The sequence below is a fragment of the Lepus europaeus genome, chromosome 16 (genome assembly GCF_033115175.1).
Source record: "Lepus europaeus isolate LE1 chromosome 16, mLepTim1.pri, whole genome shotgun sequence".
Lineage (NCBI taxonomy): Eukaryota > Metazoa > Chordata > Mammalia > Lagomorpha > Leporidae > Lepus > Lepus europaeus.
In genome coordinates, this window is record NC_084842.1 from 44,122,049 (window position 1) to 44,144,156 (window position 22,108).

Genomic DNA, 22,108 nt, shown 5'->3' on the forward strand with positions numbered 1-22,108 from the left:
TTCACATGATATTGGAGTCCTGTGGGATACTAACTGGCATCACTGAGAAAAGCATTTTATGGTCACATAAATCTGGGCAGATGTTATGTCCTGTAGACATTTCTTGAAGACTCGTGTATGAAAGGCCAAGAGAATAAATAAATTGGTTTAACTAGGCTAACAATGTTTCCCAAGTTTAATTCACCACAGCATCTTTATTAGAGGTTGGGAGGAAAGGTGCCCCAATAATACCTCCAGGACCAATTGAATTCTGAAGAACAGAGATGTAAATTTGGGGTTGTTGCATGCCCTTTGTTGGGCTGGAATGCATTTTCATTCAAAAACACTGGTGAGTTCACAAAAATGTGCTGTTCTTTAGCACAGGGCTTTGAGATAACAGCAACTAAGTGTGAGAGGATCCATTCCATGAGTGGGAGAGAGGAAGGGGTGATGGGTCCTCCCCACACTCCTGAAACCCCAACCCACAGACATTATTCAATCTATTCTGAAATAAGCTGCTTTGGATAAGTGTCTCAAAAACTACCCAAATTTGACATCAAATGAAAAAGAAAAGAACTCAATATATGGTCTGTAGGTCCCATGTCTGCCAAAAAAAAAGAAACAGAAAGAAGGAGGGAGAGAGAGAGCGAGAGTGGGAGAGAGAGAGAGAAGGAAGGAAAGGAGGAAAGAATGAGAAATTAAACAAAAAGAAGAGAGAAGAAAAGAAAAGGAAGCAATAATGTATCCCACCCACTCTTTTGCAAGAACTCACTCTGGGCAGAAGAAGGAGAAATTATCTTCCAATGGATGAATGAGATTAGAAATAAAACTATCCCAAGTTAGATATACCTAAGAGCATTTCTTTTTATAAATGATTTATGACAGATTTAGACTTTATAATAAAGCCAACCTCAATGAATAAATCTTTGCTTAGTATACTTTACACATAAAAGCACACTTGACTATATGAGAGTATTGCCAAGGGCTTACGGAGGGTGGGCATTTGGCCTAATGGGTAAGTTGCTGGTTAAGATGCCTGTGTGCATGTCAGCATGTCTGGATTTGAAACCCAGCTCCACTCCAGACTTCAGCTTCCTATGGATGGAGCTCCTGGCCTCCAGCTAGTAGCCTACTCTAGCCCAGAGCTTTTGTGGGCACTTGGGAAGTGAACCGCAAATGAGTGTACACACACACTCTCTCCTTCCATCTGTTTCCCTCTCATGTGTCCCTCTGCCTATTGAATAAATGAATAAAAGGTTTTTAAAGCTTATGGAAAACTGGAATAAAAAGGTAAGTCTATTTTGATGCAAAAACAACTGTGAAACCCGCACATAATTCTTTCATAATTCACATATCCTATGAACAATTTGAAGACTTCTTATATGTTTGTTGCTATATATTTGCTTATGTGATAAAACACAATGGAAGTTACCAAACAGAAGCAAGTCACTTGCTGTTGGTACCAGGAAGAGAGAGTTAGACATAATGGATGACAATTGGCAATAATCTACCTCTTTTCATCATTCATTCTGCTTATCACAACAGCAGAATATAAATTTTATGCAATTAGTACCTATAAATCTAGTTTTTATAAGCCTAAACCCTTCTAAATTCATATTAGCCAATCTTATCCTTAAATATTTCCAGTTCAAGGATTCTACCTGGAACCTAAATAGCTGAAAATTACATAACACAGTACCTATAATGTTAAAATAATCCAATTTAAGATTCTATTGCTTATCTGGGGACACATTCTGTTTGATAGTGTATGGCTCAAGCTGTCACCCCAGAACCAGTCTCTTAAACATATAAGATGTACTTGAGCTTTGACTCCAGGAAGGGCAGTACCTTGATTATTTCCTTGAGTTGACTCTGAGATGCTGACCCCAAGCTGGCTGCCATAGGAATTGATTCCCATCATGCCACTGTGAGCTGGGGAGCTGGAGAGGGCTGGAATCTGACCAGGATTCCTAGGGACACTGTAGAGGGCTTCAGCAATGTCTGCAGCTCGCTTCAAAATGATATCCTGTAAAATGGCAGGTTAGGGTGAGCATCTTACTTAGTGTGAAGAGTCAAACTCAACAGAGTAAGATGTGGACTTCTCACCTGGTTATTGTGTGGTGTGCCGTAAAGAGCTTCCACCAGATCTGCAGCTCTTTTCAACAGCATTTCCTGGAAAAGAAGGGGTGGGGTCGATAATAAAGAAAGGTAAAGTCCAAAATATGGCAAATGAAGGAAAATTACAGATAAAAACTAAAAGTTCACATATTCTGCCAAAATGTAAAAAATCAGCAAAGAGGGTTTGACAGGCAGAATATAATCATTCACATAAATTCCTCTAGAAATATTTATGTACATGAAATTTACCACTATGAAATAGTCCCATAAATAGTTGTGCTACCAAAACAAACAATCAGACAAAATCAACCAAATAGAGGGTAGAGTCGACTATAACTAATGTCATAGAATTTCTATTAAAAACTACTTTTAGACCTCTCTATTTAAAATTCTGGGACTCTAATTAACCAAATATTCTTAAAATGATTGATGGACCTGAATTTAGCTATTTGCCAAGGAGTTGTCCAGAGTACTGAAATTGTCTTGGCAATGCCTTCAGCAAAATTTGGTTCTAATAAAGATGAATTCTTTCAATAATATTTCCCCCTGTTCACTTTAACCAGAGAGAATTAGTAATCACTAATCCCTTTCCTCTCATTTTGTCTTTTCCACCTCCTGTTTTTTACAGCCATTTAAATTGCTATTAACCTACTTTCCAGATATCATCTCATTTAATGATGGAGCTGGGGATTTTTCCAGCAGGAACATAAAGGTGTGATGTAAAAGCAACTGTGCAAGTTGAATTTTACTCACAGCACAGAATAAAGAACATGGCATTTTATATTTTGTGTGTTTAAAGTGCACATATAAATGTACATTTTTAATAGCTTTCATTAGTTGAATGACAATTAATAAATTGATGTATGTTTTAAATAAAGAAAGCTACCATCATGGACCAGATTCGTAATACAATTTTCATAAGCAAATTCATTTAAAAGCGATGCATTTCATAGAAGTTTCATATGGAAATGTCTTTCTCTTCATTAAATACTTATATCCATAGTAGGCTCTCAGTGAATACTTGATCATAGATTGGTAGGCCCCTGCAATGATGGGTAAATAAAATCATATTTAAATACAAAGGAGTGGAGCTTACATTTTTAAGCAATTATGCAGATATTTACTTTCATAAACTAGGCAGTGTTTTATAAGCTGAATACTCTTGTGGTGTGTCTGCTTTACAGGCCCAACTTTTCACATTTCATAAGAGTATTTCCTCTGAGATTAATCAAAATATATTTCATAGTTAGTAGACATTTTATATGCATCTTGGATCTAAAGCCCAGCCAAATTTCAAGGTCTAATTAATTTTAATGGGATGTAAATGGCTTGATTTGTCCAAGTTTGCAGAAATTCTGCATAAAAGTACTCACAAGTCTATTTCCAAAGCATTTTACCTTGGCTAATCTCTCCGGGTCTCCAGGATGCCTTGGGATGACTTTCTGCAGTCTCTGGAAGCCATAGTCAATGGTCGGTTCATTTAAAGCTGAAAGATAGAAGCCCTCACTGTAAGTGTGTGTCCTGGCCGCGAAGCCAAGTTGCTAGTTGCGTCTTCCATATATTGTCTATCTAAGAACTAATACATACATGGGTGCAGTTAGTGTTTTATGCCAGGGATAGTGTTGGCTTCACAGTTAAATGTGAAATTTATAGTAATTTTACACTTTCCCACTAGAATAACATTTCAAAATTTTAGCATTTTTACAGATATTATTTCTGCCTTAAGTGCACAAATGTATAATTTCTCTGTGCATTCTCAAAAACATTGCGTTATCAACCATATCTCAATTTCTTATAAAGATAATAAACTACCTTGATATTGTTTTCCCTACTCCCTTCCACTCCTCTTTCCCAGGTATGCCTTTACCACCTACTAATTCTAAATATCACTGTTTCCTAATCATTCTGTTAAATATGTGTATTCACACAAATACAACCCTTCTATGAACTTATTTTCAAAAATCCTGTTCCTATGTGCATAGGATGAGCACGCGCACCAGTTGCAATCATCCTCAGTTACACACACATTTTTAAAAATTCTGGGCTCCTCCCTCTCCTGCAAGGCCCCTGGGCCCAGAACTCATTTTGTTTCCCCTCTGTGCTCTCCTTCTCTAAGACAGGGCCTGGAACAAGTGGCTGCTCAGTGTCAGTGACTAACATGAGGGCGTGACCGAGGGGATGAATGAATGACAAACTTCCAAACAGTTTTCCTTTATTCTTTCTCATTCCTCCCTTCCTTTGTTTCGAAAAATTTTGTTGTTTAAATTTTATGGTTTGAAAATTAATACATGATCAAAGTAAAGAAAAAGATACAAATAATAAAGCAATTCCCTGAACTCTAGTTATATAGCAATAAGCTTAGCAGTGTGTGCTTTCTTCTCTTCCATTGTGCACATGTATTTTATAAACATTTGTTGTTATTATCCTAACATCAAAATGATACCTTTCTTATGAGAAGTTATTTAAAAATTTAAATACAGAAATAGAAATAAAATCACTCATAAACCCACCACTTAGAAGATGACCTGGATTAACATTTTGGTTTATATCTTTCCAGATTTACACACACTTAATATTATCCAGAGACAAACTATTCATGCTGCGCCATAACCTACTTTTTATCTACTCAATAATACTGTATATCATAAAATTTCCCCTAGGTTATTAAATATTCTTTTATAACATTATTTAAAATTCCTGCATATTTTTCCATGACATGTTCTATAATTTATTTAAATGACTTCTTAATGTTGGGCATTTAATGTGATCTTAATTTCTCACTATTATAAAAATCAGAGCAGTGATTAGCCTTTGCATATAACTTTAGTTATTTCAATCAACAAATTCTAAAAATTAGAATTACTGGATCAAAAGTTGTGATTTATATTTGAGGCCTTTCACACACCCTGTCAAATTGCTGCTCAGAAGAATACGTAAATTTACCCTCCCTTTCGCAATACGTGTAGTCCTCTTCACCTGCGTCTCCTACTCACCAGTGAGGCTGAAGAAGTCTTTCTTAGACTAGTATTTGCTGATCATTTTAATTTCCCCTTTTATATACTTCTTATTAATGTTAATAATAATGCCCCCCAAAGGAGTGTGATATTGTGTATTCTTACTCGACTTCTTTTAAATGGAATAAATCTAACATTTCACCACCAGATGCAGTGCTGGCTATTTGAGAAGATATTATTTACCATGTTTCAATAAGAGGGTTTTTTTTTATAAGGACTTTCTGGAAATTTAGAAAATTATAGTCACAAAAATTTTCTGTTTGACCAGTTTAAATTGTATTTTATAACAGATTTCCCAATATTTCACAAGTAAACATTAAAATGACAATGTAGTATATAATTTTCTTAGTATTCCTGATTTCAATTTGTTAATATTTTCTTAAGGTTACCAATATGTGGATTGGATGAATTACATTACTATGGATAATGTGTAGTACACAGTGACACTCATAAGTTGGTTATTGTTATTGCTGATATTAGGGATTTTAACATGTGTGTCCATATGAAGGACTAAAATTTCATGCCTGCTTCTGTTCAGCTTATGATTGTACACCAGCTTTAGAAGACAAATTGAGTAATTTCCTGTACCCTAGCCTCTAAAACTTACCATGAATAGCATCTCTTAACTAAAACTTTGAAAGAACCTAGCAAAATTGCTCTGTCAGTCACCTGCTTTTTAATGAGCAGGACACAGATTTTATTGCACAAAATCTCTGAAATTTGGGGAAACATGTTCTAGCAGTTAGTGTATTCTAACAAACACATAGGCATATTCTCACAGTCAATAGGCCTCTGCATGTTGCGAACTCTCTCTCTCCCTCCAGAGTTCTCTTTATTCTTGCCTTGATAAACCATAATTATCCTGCCTTGGTTTCCTGGTATGAGTTACAGTTATAAGCCTAATCTCTGAAATGCCCAGAATTCCATACTTTTGCTCTAACAATGTACATAACCCGTGGAATTTTAACCCAATCTTCACTTGTTCAACTCCTCCAGATACTAGGCTCTGGACAGGGGCTGTGTCTTTCAGAACTCATTCATCCTTATCTTTCTTTAACATTTGTGCACAAGCTTATTTTATTTTATTTGAAGTAGGGAAAGTGAGAATAGAGAGAGAGAGAGAGAGATCTTCTGTCTTCTGGTTGGCTCCCTAAATGCCTGCAACAGCCATGGCTGGGCCAAGTCAAAAAGCCCAGAGCCTGGAATTCAATCCAGTCTGCCATGTGAATGACAAGGACCTAAGCACTTGAGCCAAAATTCACTGTCTTCCCAGGATCTTCATTAGCAGAATACTGGAATAGCAAGGAGAGCCAGGACACAAAACCAGTACTCTGATATGGGATGAGGGTCTTTAGAGTCAGGGAACTTGGAAGGCTTCCATAGCCTTGGCAACTCATGATGACAGCCTAGGGTGGTTACTGGCGCCATAAACTAGAGTGTCAATTTGTTGGGTCAACAACAGGAGCCACTGTGCGCTTGCTCCTGATGTGGGATCTCTGTCCTTAATGTACTGTACATTTTGATTTAATGCTATAACTAGTATTCAAACAGTATGTTTCACTTTGTGTTTCTATGTGGGTGCAAACTGTTGAAGTATTTATACTAAATTGATCTTCTGTATATAAATAGAATTGAAAATGAATCTTGATGTGAATGGAAAGGGAGAGGGAGCGGGAGAGGGGAGGGTTGCGGGTGGGAGGGAAATTATGGGAAGGGGAAGCCATTGTAATCCATAAGCTGTATACTGGAAATTTATATTCATTAAATAAAAGTTAAAAAAAAAAAAAAACTATTGCGCCAAAGCAGCTACCGCTCCATTCTTATGTTAACCCCAGGTTAGTGTTTGACACCAGTAGGATCCTCTCCGTCTGGCTTTCCTGAACTCACACTGCTCTTCCTTACTTTTTCTCTGGCCATGCTGTCTCTGCCTACTTTGAAGGCTGTCCTTTCTCTGCCCATCTGGTAAATATGGATGCTCCTCAAGATCCTCTGCTTCGCTACACACTCTGCCAGGGAACTCCATCCATGTCCCAGTGACTTCCAGCCAAGCTACATGCTAATCATCACACATCTTTGTTTGTAGTGCAAATGGCTTGCTGGAGCTTCAGCCTTACAAAGGGTGAGCATCTCTAATCCACAAATAGAAAATGCTGGATATGACACCCAAAAAGTGTTGGATTTTGGAGCATTTCAGGTTAGAGATGCTCAGTCAATAAAGTCTATGCAAATATTCCAAAATTCAAAAACCCTTGAAATCTGAAGTGTTTCTGAGTTCCAAGCCTTTTGGATAAGCAATATTTAACCTGTATATCCAACAGTTGGCTAAAAATTTCCACTGGAATATCCCATAGATTCCTCCCATCACGAATATCCAAGCTCATGAGATTCTCAGAGAATAGCACCATTGTACATCTAATTTCCAGTCAGAAGCCTTGTATTCATTCTTTATTTCTTAATTTCACTTGTGCTTTTCTAAAAAATCATATATTTCACCAGGATTTAAAATTTTTAGCATAAATTCTGCATAGTATTTGTTTAAAATTTCTAACCTGTCATTCTACTCCCACATTTTGCTGTAATTTTCTGAATGGCCTTATTTCTAGTTTTTATTTTCTTTTGTTCAAAAAAGAATACTCTAAGATTTCTAGATAGTTGAGTATTAAATTTGTTATTTCTTGTTTTAGTTAATTGTACTGAATCCAAAACAGGTGGCCTCACAGTACCTACCTTTGGGTTTTAAGCGCTTTTAAATTTTAAAAAAAAATTACTTGAGAGCCAGAGAAAGTGAGAGCAAGAGAGCATTCACATGTACTGCGCCACTCTCCAAATGGCCTGAAATGACCAGGACCAGGCAATGCTGAAGCCAGGCACCAGGAACTCAATCCAGATCCTTCTGGGATGACAGGAACACATTATTTGCTTCCTGGAGCCTGCATTAACAGGAAGCCGGAGTCGGGAGCCAGAGCTGGACATTGAACCTAGGTACTCAGAAGTGGGAGTCAGGCATCTTGACCTTTGTCTTAACTGCCGGCCGAAATGCCTTTCTGGAGTGTTCTGTGAATTAATACATATTAGTCTTGTCTGTGTTCCATGAGTAATGCTTTAATGTTTATTTAATATATCTTTTTATCATATTTTAGCATGCCTTACCAATATTTGCTACTATAAATTTGTTTTTCCACATCTTCCTTGTTTTCTTATAGTATCTATATTGATATATATGTATATATATATATATATGTTATATACATATAATAGCATAATATATAATATAATATATATTCCTAGTGATTTGGAAGAGACATACCTTTTTAAATTTAAACAGTACCTTTAGATTTCTCTAACAATCTTTATTTTTTCTAATTACTTGAATCTGTTGAGCCCCTCCATATATATATGGAATTTTTAAAAATGTAATTGACATATAATTGTACCTATTTCTGAGGTTCAGTGCAATAAATCAACACATCTGTACTATGGGTAATGATCAAGTCAGGCCGATCAGTATCTCTGTCTCCTCAAAGCATATATAAGGAATTTTATTTGACTTTAATTTTCCCATCTCATTCATCCATTTTTACATTTTTGTTGATAGTTTATCATCTTGTACAGTTATTATTAATAGGCTTTCTATGTCTTGTATCTTTTAGAAACAATTTTCCCATTTACATTAAGTTCTATCACTATACGAACAGCAATTTAGACACTGTACATTTTAAATTGCTTCCACTTTGTGACATCATAACTTTGTCCTTGCATTCTTCTTCAATTCAATTCTCTGCAGTCAGATGACAACAGAGTCGAGGGCCAGACATTTGCATTCTGGTTAAGACACCATTTAGGATGCCTGTAACCCTTTTAGATTTCCTGGGGCTCAAATCCTGGCTGTGCTCTCAATTCCAGCATCCTGCTGATGTACACCCTGGGAGAGAGCAGGTGGATTCTGGTCACCCACGTGGAACACCTGGGACTGAGTTCCTGGCTCCTATCTTTAACATAGCCAAGCCCTGGCTGTTGAGGTTGAGAGCATCTGGAGAGTGAACCAATGGATTGGGAGAGCTCTCTGTCACTCTCTCTGTCTTTCTGCCATTCAAATAATAAATAAACAATAAAGTTGAATTCTGAGTTCTGCCTGAGCCCTTGAAATAAGAGAAAACCATTCTGTCTTTTCCACATATAAACAACTTCTAAGTGTTAAACACAATCTTTTCTACTCAGGGTCAAGTTTCTGTATATACCACTGTTCTAACTCCCCAAGGCAGAGACAGGGCAGGCCTCGGGGCTTGTCAGGGTCTCCTCTATGACTTCCTGGTCACCTTTCTTTCCCAAGAGGAGAATGATGAGCCTGGCTTCACACACTCTGTACCATGCTGTCTGCATACACCAGCACAACACAACAGTGCTGGCGTATGAATGACACTAGATTCAAACATTAACCAGATTCAAACATTTACACCAAAATTCCCTTATTTTTATGTTTTTCTGAAAATATCCTCTAACATATTCTGAGGGTGTGGTTGGGGAAGATTAAACACTTGCACTTATATTACAATCTTACCAAGGGACATGTAAGAATAGCTATGTGCATAATTGGAATAATTATAGAAACTTTTTTCCACTTAGTATTATAATGCCAGCAATTTTCTTTTTCTTTAATTACAATGCCAGCAATTTTTTAATAAGAGAATTTGGTGGCTATAATGTACAATAATGAAAATCATAATTACCAATGTTCGAATTTACCTAGGGCTTACTATGTTACCAGGATTCTGCAAAGCCTTTTATATGCATTGGCTCATTTAATCCTCATTGCCACCCTATGCTGTGGGGTTTATCCCCATTTTAAATGCACTTCCATATGGGAAAGATGGACCTGTACCAGGCTTCTCTAGCTCCCAAGCCTGTGCTCTTTGCCTTTTCCACTGTAGACCTAGAAATATTTCTGCCATTGCTCTCTGTGCTTCGTCCCCAGCTTTAAGCAAAGGGCTGCAGACAGAGTGGGATGCCTTGCCTAGAGTGCCTGGCTTTTCAGTCTTTGAGAGAGAGAAGGTTTCATTTGGTATCAACTGCAAATACAAACAGCTACCTTCAATTATCGCATACTTTTTAAAAATTATGCACCATTTTGTTACCCAAAATGTTGGTTTCCTTAAATAGAGAAAACTGAAAAAATATAGATAAGGGTGTGCTCACAATGTGCCGAATAAAAAGAAGTAATGTCCCATAAGGTAGAAAATCTAACCCCTCAACGTCTCTATTGCTGTCCTTGCCCCTTCCTTCCTGTCTACCTGGCCACTCCTACATACTACACCACCAACACACCACGTCGGTCCACCCACGGCCTCCTGCCACCTATCCCCTTCTTCCTTGGTCCTCCCTACCATTCACAGAGGAATTTTCTGAAGCTGGGTCAGTACATATGGGTAGGATGAAGACAGCTTTTCTGTAACAGAATTTATCACACACTTGTCCCCTTTGTTCTGTCCTATCAGACTGAAAATCAACAGGACCCCAAGTCTGGCTTAATCTTGCTTGCCCACACCTCCCCAGACCAGTCCTCAATCTAGAAATAGCATAGCTTTTTCATTATATGCATTTTCATGAACTTTCTGAAGGCCTCTTGTATTTTTTTTACTTACACCAAAATAAGTTTATCTTTTAATTCCATTTTCCATGAACCTTTTCAAATGTCCTTGTATATAAACAGAGAATAATCACACACACACACACACACACGCACACTGATTTAATCAAGTGCATTTTTGAAGTAGAAAGCATGAACTCAAAAGTACTAGGGCTGCTTTAGTCACCACCAAACCATAAGAGCAAAGATCAGTCAGTGTCAGCCTTCAGAACATCAACTTCTATTTCGGTTCCAAAGTGACTTCCCAAATGACCAGTTGTTTTCACATCCTCTAGAGTCGTCTTCACGTTGAATCTCAGCTTCCCTCTCCTTCTCCCCCTCCTCACCTCTCTGGGTGTTCTCTGGTGTTTCAGGCCTGGTGTGAGCTGAGAAAACCTCAATTAGCTAATGAGGTGCCCAAGACCAGTACCAAGATTGTCTCTAAGGGACAGCCAGGTCATTAACTACCGCCATCAGTGTAAATTTACAACCTTGCCTACCACATGGAGGGCAGGATGTTGTGAAGTTCTGCCAACCCTTTGGCTGACAGGGACACAGAGAAACGCTGGCAAGGCAAAAACAGAAGAAATTAGAAATATGCTTCAATCTATAGGCTCTGTTTACCTTTGTCTTTCTTTAGTCATATAACATTAAGGTAAAAGGTCATATCCCTACTGAGATATAATTTATATTTATCTTTTATTAAATAATTATGGCATGGCATGAAGTTAAATATTACAGAAGATAATCAAGGGGGAATTCAATAGAGAAAACTCAGACATGAGAATTTCGTCTTTGCTATACATAGAATGTCTTAATCCTCCACTGGGAGTCATTCGGGTTTGCTTAAGGAGTTTAATAATACACATTTCAACTGCCACAGAATCTAAATCCCATTTGGATCAGCCTTGAAAAACTTTCATCAATACCCTGAGATTTCATAATATTTCTCCCGAGAGCCTGGATCTCAAGTGTCATTTCTCATTTTGATTGGGGGTATAATATATGAGGTTACTTACATATCTTGGACCCAACAAATAGATATAAACTCTAAGCCATGTGTGAAGGGTTTCTTTTTAAAGTAAATAGTATTTAACTAAAAATATCTACTGGGAACCATTCATTTGGGGGAAAAAAGCTGGCTGATACTCAATATTAATTTTCCCAAAGGATTAGTAAGACACATAAATTCTGCATGATTTTCTTTTTCTTTTCTTAAGAGAATGTAGAGACCAGATCATGCTAACCCCAGATTATGGTTCTACTTCCGTTTCCCAAAAACATAGGGGAGGCTGGCTTATTCAGAAAGGGGTTATGTTAGAGGTCCAGTCAGTCCTCAGCAGCGTTGCATTGACTCTGCAGGCAGGAGGTCATTTAGCCCTTGATCCACAGGGTTACTAGTCACAAAGGCCTGATTGGCTTCCTCAGCAGACACGTGAGAGGAGAGGAGTAGCATGGTGGACTGAGGGGAAGTCAGAGCTCCCAGCTGGGTGGCCACTCTAGGGATGTTGCTCATCCACATCACTGGCCTGCTTGCAGCTTTATTCTTCAGTGAGTCTTCACATGGATCCTAGGATGGCCGCTAACAGTAGAAATTCCAGTTGTTGGCACATATGTGCATTTCTCTGCAGAACAGGGGCTTCACTTCGATCAGATATTCACAGAGCCCATGGTCTACTTGGGAGTACAACCCCCAACTGTAAATTCCAACTTTAAAATGGAAGAAAGAGTGGAAAGAAATCACACTCTGCATTCTAAAAATATAAAGTCAAAGAAACCTATAATCAGGGTAATGTGTCTCTAAAGAAACATCGATTAGAAGCTGGAGTCTGATATGAGGAGAAAGTGTGTATATGGGTTACTGGTCATGTGGATTTAGCCAAAGAGAGTTGTTCTCTGTTGCAGGGAAGGAAGGCATCAAGCCACCTAGCTTTGGAAGGAATTTAGACGAGATCAGGCACATTCAGGGTGGTATGGCTGGAGACTTGGGAGGAATGTAGACATGCACAGACAAGCTCCTGACCTCGGGCTAACCTAGGGACTTTTCTGTTCTCCTCTTCTTTCATAGTGGCTGTGCCTTCATAGTCCTTTCATTCTCCTATAGATTTCCATGAAGTCTGCCTCCCATGTACTATGTTTTTGAGTTTCCTTTTTCTCCTTTTTCCTCTACACAATTTCCTTATCCAACTGCCTACTTTCTGCCCTACTCCTCATGTGTTGGGCACCCAAAGGCTCTACAGGTTGAGAATCCCTCATCTAAAATGCTTGGAGCAAGAAGTGTTTCAGATTTCAGATTTTGGAATATTTGCCTATGCATAGTGATGGGACCCAAGTCTAAACACAAAATTAACTTATGTTTCTACAGATAGCCTGAAGGTAACTTTATACAATATTTTTTAGTTTTTTTTCCTTTTTTATAATTTTTTCACCCTCCTTCCTCCTTCATTGCTTATTCTTTCTTTTAATTTTTACAATGGCATACTTTCAGTTTATTTTATAATCATAAGCTTAATCTTCCACTAAGTAAAGAATTCAACATCTAGTAAGAAGAAAGAAACACTATTTCTCAGCAGTACCAACAAGGGCTGTAAACAATTATCAAATCTCAAAGTGTCAATTTTGCTCAAATACATTACATTTTTTGTACTCTATTAGTTACCACAGATCACAGAAAACATATGATAACTGTCTTTGTGGGACTGGCTTATTTCACTAGGTGTAATGGTTTCGAATTTTGATTTTGACAGATAAAATGAGGTCAGGTATGGAATTTTCCTCCTGTGGCATCACATCTGCATGCAAAAGTTTCCAGCTTTGGAGCACTTTGCATGTTGGATGTTGGGGTTATGGAAACTCAATGTGTAGTAAAATGATATCTATGTCAAATTAACATCTAATGCTTCTGATTGTTTTCTTGTAGGATTTGATGGTGTCGTAGAGATGTAGCTGGCCCTTTCTCCAGATGTGTTTTCGATTTTGACAGTGACCAGTGACACCACCTTTGTCCAAGCACTTTGACCAGGTTGCTGAATTAAGTTATCTTTAGCCTTGGCTAGGCTGAAATATCTCCCCATATCCATTTGTTTCAATGCAGCCAAAGTTCAGTGTCAACATTTAAAAAAGTGGAACAAAGATAATATAGGAACACATTATTGGGAGGTGGTACCTGCCTTTGTGGACATAGGAAAAAGAATACGAGGAGAGAATCAAGAGCACACAAGTGAAAGATTAGACTGAAGCCTTTGATATTTAATTTTAAATGAAATATTAATTTAATATTTAATTACACTTTGGTTTCCAGAAAAACTGTAGCAGCAAGACAGATTGTTTGAAGAAGAGAGTAATATACATGGTTAAGGAGACAACTGTAAAAATTAAAGATAAATTTCAAGGGTAAATCTAAATGCCACAATGGAGCAGTTATGAATACGCTCCTGCTCTCTGTAATGTGTATTTAGAATATTATAGCAGAGAGCACCAGTCCATTAAGGGGCTGGGATGTCTCCAGTGACACAACAGCCTCCTATTCAGGGGCTGACAATGGAGACGCCATTCCTCAGACTCAGCTGAACGATGTATTGGAATTTCACACAAGGTGGGGGTGTGAGCAACTTCTATAAAAGTGCAGGCCACCAGGAGGGCTATTGATTCAACCTGTTTCTGGTCTGCTCAGGGAACAATTGCACACGGGCCAATTTTTGATGTCTGAATTGGGTATTTTTAACTAAAAATCAGATTCATTTCTTCAATGGGATTTTTTTTCAAGATAATGCTATCAGAAAAAAATGCAAAGTGGCTGAGCTATTAACATTTGAAACTCAGTTTGCACATCTGTGCAGTGCAGCTTTATGGAGGGAGAACTCCACACCTTGTGCAGAGCCTTGCAGAGTAGGCAGCCTAGGGTGTGATTTGGGGGTTTGTGGAAAAATTCAGGACTCCCATTTCTTCTCCCCATGGCTAACTGTTCCTATTGAGGAAAACTCTCTCCCAAATAATGAACAAGGGTATTTAATCAACACACATGGGGTGCATTTTTTTTCCTAGCTAATATAAAAGATAAGAAGTACATAGGTACTTCAAAAAGTTTGTGGAAAGCAGAATTGAAAAGTTTGTTTTGAATAAAAAATTCTTAAAATCCACGCATACTTTTTATAATACCCATTTTCCACAATGTTTTTGAAGACTCATTCATGTGTGATTTCAAATTTTTGCATCAAATAGTCTTACCTTTTCATTTTAATTTTCCATGAATATTTTGAAGAACCTTACATTTTAAGGGAGAAAGTTGGTTAACAAGAAGATTTTGGTTTCCTATCTATCTTTGTTGACATCTAAATTCAACTGCACACCTGACGAAGCATCTACTCCGTGTGCACCCTGGCCAATGGGGGCCCAGTCAATCTCCCCTGTCCCCTTTGTCCTTTTTAATTTTTGAATGCTTCCTCCTTGCCCACCACCTGCCAAATTCCATGCTCTGGGAATGCCTTAGCCTTCTCTGTCTCCTATAAAACCCTTATTTCTAAACTAGATTGCGATATGAAGGGCATGATGTAGCTGGCTTTGGAAGAATTCATATTTTACAATGGAAGAGAAGATGCACAAAGAGTCGCCACTGATCAAACAGCAATGAGAGAGGAAGCCTAGAACTCATGAAGGCTTGCAAGTCTGCTCCTACAGAGCCTTTCAGCAGTGAACGCTGCTTCTACTTTTATATGTGGTGACGTACAAACCCTTGCATATGCATAGAATTTCACATTACCAGTAAAGGGAGCATATCCCCATTTATAAGTTAGAAAATGGTGCAAAGAATAGTTCACTGAGCTTCTTGAAAATTGGGATGCAATTCCTGGCCTCTCAACTCCATCACTGTCTTCTTACCACCCAACAGCAACCTCCCAGGCTGCCTTCCACCGCAGCACCAAGTTCTTCAAGGTTAACAACAGTGTGGATTTTGTATTCCTTTGCCTTCTGCAATTTTAATTACTCAAGGAGACTCTCCACCACTTTATGAAATTCAAAGCACCTCACAGGTCTACATCTAGCACATTACACAGAGAGAGAGAAAAATTCCCATTTTGCCATCTAGAAAACCAGGGCAACAACAAGGCATCATCTATGACCCCTTCTTGCTCACTGGCCACAGCCTATTCTCTAGGCGCTTCCTCAAATTAACAGCAAGGAAGACAAGGCAGTTGGCATGTGCCTAGTAAAACTACGAGACAAGGGCAGATGGCCCTTGTGTCATTTCTTCCAATAAGCTCTTAATTATTAGGAAGTAGAATAGGTTAGTGGTTAAGGACAGACTTTGAAATATGACAGCTTGGATTAAAACTAGTTTGGTGACAAGATACAGGTGACTTAATTTCTCTAAGCAGCAGGCCCTTCATCTGTAAAGTTGAGATACTAATAAAACTGTCATCAGGGGAAAAGGTGGTGATGATCGGGGCTCACAAGGAAGGGCCTGGCCCTACATGCTCAGCAGACAACAGATGCAGTGACTCAATTATTTTCATCATGTTGTCCTTACTAGTTTTGTCTTAGATAGAACTTATGGTAGATTTAGCTGGCCATCAGATGGGTAGCCCATATCCTGCCGAGAACCATGGGAGCAATGGCAGCACTCATCTACCCATGTGTCTTCAACGACCGGCCATCAGCTCATGCATCACACTGTATCCCAGACTCTGAGTGGTGCAGATTTAACAGTTATAGACATCAGCAGTTCCACCCCAAATGCTATGCTGCTGTCATCCTTTCCCTGAAGACCTGCAACCACCTGAAGTCAAGATAGCCAAGAAGAACCTGTACAACAGGTCATTCTGGCTCCATTGGTGCCTTTACTAGGATGATTTTTCTGTGCTGCCAGTTCTTTGAAGAAAAGTCTGTGATGTCTGGCCAGCATCGTGGCACAGCCAGTTAGGCCATCGTCTGAGATGACAGCATCCCATATGAGTGTTTGTTCAAGTCCCAACTGCTCTGCTTCTTATCTAGCTCCCTGTTAATGCGCCTGGGAATATACCAAAGAATGGCCCAAGTACCTGGGCCCCTGCCGTCTGTGTGGGAGACACAGATGGAATTCCAGGCTCCAGGCTTCAGTTTGGCTTAGTCCAAGCTGTTGTGGCCATTTGGGGAGTGAACCAGTAGATGGTTCTCTCTCTCTCTCTCTCCTTCTCTCCCTATGCTCCCCACCCCCCCCCCGCCCCATAACTCTGCCTTTCAAATAAAAATTAGACAAATAAGTCTAAAAAATAATAAAACGTGGGGCTGGTGCTGTGGTGCAGTGGGTTAAAGCCCTGGCTTGAAGCACCGGCATCCCATATGGGCACCGATTCGAGCCCCGGCTGCTCCACTTCCTGTCCAGCTCTCTGCTATGGCCCGGGAAAGCAGTAGAAGATGGCCCAAGTCCTTGGGCACCTGCACCCACATGGGAGACTGGGAAGAGGCTCCTGGCTCCTGGCTTCGGATTGGCACAGCTCCGGCCGTTGCGGCCATCTGGGGAGTGAACCATCGATGGAAGAACTCTCTCTCTGCTTCTCTTCTCTCTGTGTAACTCTGACTTTCAAATGAATAAATAAATCTTTAAAAAATAAAATGAAATGAAAAGGAAAGCCTGTGATGACAGTAGAGCAAGGATCCCCTCCTCTCTAAGCCTAGGCTGGCATAATGCCCCTTGGTCTCAAACCAGACCAAGGCAATTGGACTTTCCTGACAAGATGTATTCCCATGAAGCTGCCAATTTCACAGCAGCAAGCTGCATATTAGCACACCTTGGTTGGAGGAAAACAGACTCCCAAAGCCACATGGATGAAGAAAACATAATTTTTTCAGAGCTCTGATGTTGTTTGCACTTTGCTTGGCAACAGCAACCATGGGGAACTGATTATTGCACTTTGCTAATTATACCGGGTGTATCTAATAGGGCTTGGGTTCATTATGGTGGCGCACACTTGAACACAGGAACTATCAACGGGCGGACTATGGGCCACAGGTGTGTGTGATGGGGCAGGGGCTGAAGGAGGCCTTCTTCCTGACTCTTGTTATATGGGTTCTCTTCTGGGAGGTTCCACGTAAGAATAAACAATACAGCGTTCATGGTGAAATGGCCCAGTCTCCTAAGAAGCCTTAGATGTGAAATACTTTACAAGCCGGCAAGTCTCTGCAACAGTTTCATGGGCAGAACTCAGGTCTCCCAAACTTGTTTCTTTGTTTAGAATACAGATTCCAGACCTTCCCAGAAGAGGACAATTTGGTATGTCTGGAATGGTGCCAAGCATTCATGATCAGTTGAATTAGGGAAACACTTGTAGGTATAGTATAATTAGTGCCAGAACTTCATAGATGAAGAAAAGAAGGCTCAGAGAAGTCAGGTGACCTGACAAAGGGACAAACAGGTAATTGATGACACAGCCAGCTCCTGAGAGCAGTTCTTCTGGCTGATTCAAAATGCATTTCCTCCTGGGCCCCATCCTGCCCAGAGAGCTCACTCTGCCCCCAGCAAAGTTCTCTGGGTTTCAAGGGTTTTCTTTCCCTCTGGGATCAAGACAATTTTCTCCATTTCACCCTTGGAGCTCAGTATTTTGTCTAGGCCTGCAGTGGCCTTGGAGCACTGTCTTGGGGGAAACCCAGATGTGGGAAGGAGGAGCCAACACCCTAGGTGCTCAGTGGCTGTGGTCAGTGTTTCAATTCCAGCCCTCAGGAGGCTGGGCCAATGGGAAACAGCAGAGGCCTTTGTGGGTCTCCTCCCAGGGAAAAGGCCTTGACTTTGCAGCTGTCTGGAGCCAGGACTTCACTCTGGGTCCAGCAGTCTCATCTTCAATCACCTGCAGAACTCACTGCTTAAGACTAAGTTAGCTTTCTGTAGCAGAGTCTGCCTGTTCAGTGGGAAAGACAAGAGGCCATGGATCCATTTCCTGTGGGGCCTGAACCCCTGACTTCTTGGTCGATAGCAGCTTCTTGGCTCTACTAACGTGAGTAGATTTCTGCCCAATAACCCACAAAGTCCAGGGTTTTCTAGAGAGTGACCACTCTCTGAGCCAGCCTACACTGTGCTTGCAGTTCTGATTCCTTGTCTGGTTGTCAGAGAACTACTGAGTCCTTGCTCCTCTCATGCCTAATTGTCTCCCCAGGGTCCTTCCTGCTCAAGGGCGACCTTCTGGAAGAAGCGTCACTGACTGGTTGGAAATCCTTTCTTTGTACCTAAGAAAGCAAGTTTACTAACATGTGCCTTTGGTATTTAAACACATTTGACATTAATTTTACATCATATTTTATCCTCTGTTTTAATTAAAATATTTAATTTTATTAGAAAATAATAAATATAAGCAAGAAACATGAAAAATAGAACTCAAATAATACCAATGGTCACAAACTATCCTTAATAGCATTAATATTTTATATGCAGGCTTCCATACTTAACTTGGAACAACTATTCTTTTTTTCACTTATAAAAATTGGGTATGTATACTGTTTTAAGATTTTTTAAAGCCTTTATTACAGATATCTTTCATGTAAATAACTATACACTCATGTACTATCTTTAACGTCTGATAGTACAAGGATTGCCATTATTTATTTAATGAATCCCCTAATGGACACTAGGACATGTGCAATTGTTCCCTGGTATAAACAATGCTCCAATGACCAGCCTGCAGGCAAGCTCATTAATTTCTAAGTGTACATTCCTAAAAGTAGAATTGCTGGATCAAAGGGTCCGTGTATTTTTAAACTTGGTATCATCCAGGGGCTCTCCTCTAACCATTCACATTCCTACAGTAGTGTGTTAGAAACTCCTCACTTTCTCAGAATTTGGCCAGTCTGGGTGTTTTAATTTGTTTAAAAAAATACTTTGACAACTTGTAGGGAAATTATATGATCCTCTTGTTGCCTTAATTTGCATTTATTTGATTATGAATGTGTTTGGGATTTTTTTAAATGTCTATTGCTTGACTGAATTCCTTCCTGAATTAAGTCCTATTGTTACTTTCTAGCTGGGATTTGTCTTCTGGATTTGTCTCTGGGGATTTGTCTTCTCCTTAATTTTTAAGAAATCTAATGTGTTTACTTCCTTATCTACAGTGCAGAACACAGTAGTTAATGAATAGAGAGATAAAATAAATTTTTGCTCAACAGATGAATGAATCTTTTTTAAAAAAATAAATTTGATCTGCTTTTTTTAAAAAAAAATTTATTTGAAAGGCAGTTACAGAAAGAGAGAGAGGAGAGAAGGACAGAATCCTCCATCAGGTGGTTCACTCTCCAAATGGCCTCAAAGGCGAGGACTGGGCCAGGCCAAAGCCAAGAGCCAGGAATTCCATCCAGATCTCCCAAATGGGTGGCAGCGGCCCAAGCACTTGGGTCATTTTCTGCAACTTTCCCAGTCACATTAGCAGGGAGCTGGATCGGAAGCAGAGCAGCTGGGACTCCTGGTGCTCTGACATGGAATGTCAACATCGCAAGCGGTGGCTTAACCTGCCACACCATGGTACAGGCCCCATGAATGAACCTTTTTTATGTGTAAAATACTATGTCATTCAGAGCGAATATGTCCCTAGTTTGTCCTTTTTCTTTTTTAAAAAAATTTTTGCCTGGTACTTTAACATGAAAAAAATTTGGTTTTTATGCAAATCATATCCTTTCCCTAATAGTCTCTGTTTTTATTGTTAACGTCAGCAAGGCTCAAGGTTATAAGGGTTTTTAGACCCATAATCTTTTGAAATATCTATATTTTAATACTTAATTTGAGCTGGCGCCGCAGCTCAATAGGCTAATCCTCTGCCTGCAGCGCTGGCACCCCGGGTTCTAGTCCCGGTCAGGGCGCCGGATTCTGTCCCAGTTGCTTCTCTTCCAGTCCAGCTCTCTGCTGTGGCCCGGGAAGGCAGTGGAGGTTGGCCCAAGTCCTTGGGCCCTGCACCCACATGGGAGACCAGGAGAAGCACCTGGCTCCTGGCTTCGGATTAGCTCAGTGTACCGGCCGCAGCGGCCATTGGGGGGTGAACCAACGGAAAAGGAAGACCTTTCTCTCTGTCTCTCTCTCACTGTCCACTCTGCCTGTCAAAAAAAAAAAATACTTAATTTGAATATATTTCAGATGATGATATGAAATGAGAAATCTTTTTCTGTGAATGCTTAACTAGCTGACCCAACACACTTGCTAACCATTCCAACTTTGCCACATTGCTCTGAGATTGCTCCTTACACACTGGTACCTACATCTTTACACACTGAATGTGGGCAAAAACAATTTAAGTTCTCTCTTCTGTTGTACATTTCTGTATGTTCTTACAAAACCCCATATTCTTTTCATTACTGAAACTTAAAATAGGTTTTAATGTCTGGCAGAGCAAGCCCTCTCTTTTTTCAAAATCAAGGTTCCTATTTTAGCACCTTTCCTTTCCAGGCAAACTACTGTAAAGTTCCCCAAATATTTTGTTATTATTGTGATTGGCACTGTGCTAAATTTATTCATTAATCGACATCTTTACAATATTAAATCTTCCCACCTCTCCTTCAGCTGGAAGTATTTTGTCCTTCCTCTGAACTCCCTCAGCACTTTATACCTTTTAAAAAATCACTTTCTAAACTATACCCACCCAATTTTTCAACCCTGAAACCTGAGCGTTGTCCCCTTCCCTCCCCTCCCAACCCTCACCCCATCCAATCAATCATCAAGTCCCGTCAATGCTACCTCCTAAATTTCATCCACTTCTGCCTGTCCCTGCTGCCGGCACTGTGGACCAAGCTGCCATCATTTCTGGTCTGGGCCACCACACTGGCCTCCAATTGACCTGCCTGTATCCACCCTGGCTTCCAAGCCAATTGCTTCAATACAGCCAGAGCAACATCTTAAAAGATGAATCTGATCAGGACAATATTCCCGCAGCTCCCCATGACATTTGGAGAGGAGCTGAAAAAAAAAATGCCTTAGTGAGACTTGGCCCCTGCCCTCCCTTCCAGCTTGATCCCAACCTCTATTTAATCCATTCTTTCACCTTGTCTGTTGTAGTCATCAAATATATCCCATGCTGTTTCTCACCCAGGGTCTTTGCACACAGTTTCCCCTATTAGGATTGTTTAAGGTATTCCCTATTATCTTAGTTTAATAAGACTCAATTCCCTGGATATATATTCCCAGCATCCTATACAGCTCCATTTTAGTACTCATTACATGCTCAATTCCTTCTTTAAGTCAGTCTCCATGGTAATAATAAAAGTAATATTAATAATAAACACTTTTTGAATAATAATAAGTAGATCATTCTCTACCCATGCTCTATCTGGCTTTACTAGTTTATGAGAGCAGGTAGTTCAAGTGTTAGGAATTTTGTGACCTGGCTGATGTCACAAAATTACTTGAACTCAGCCATGGTGAGAATAT

General features: G+C 39.6%; 1 protein-coding gene across 1 annotated transcript in view; it reads right to left on the reverse strand.

Moving 5' to 3' along the window:
- The window catches only part of EBF2 (EBF transcription factor 2), a 201,989-nt gene that overhangs the window by 16,440 nt on the left and 163,441 nt on the right, over positions 1-22,108 (reverse strand). The window contains exons 11-13 of the mRNA XM_062213232.1: positions 3,495-3,583; positions 2,086-2,151; positions 1,828-2,005 (exon numbers count right to left, since the gene is read on the reverse strand). Of these exons, the coding sequence (XP_062069216.1) occupies positions 1,828-2,005; positions 2,086-2,151; positions 3,495-3,583 (333 nt within the window). The remainder of the gene's footprint in view (positions 1-1,827; positions 2,006-2,085; positions 2,152-3,494; positions 3,584-22,108) is intronic.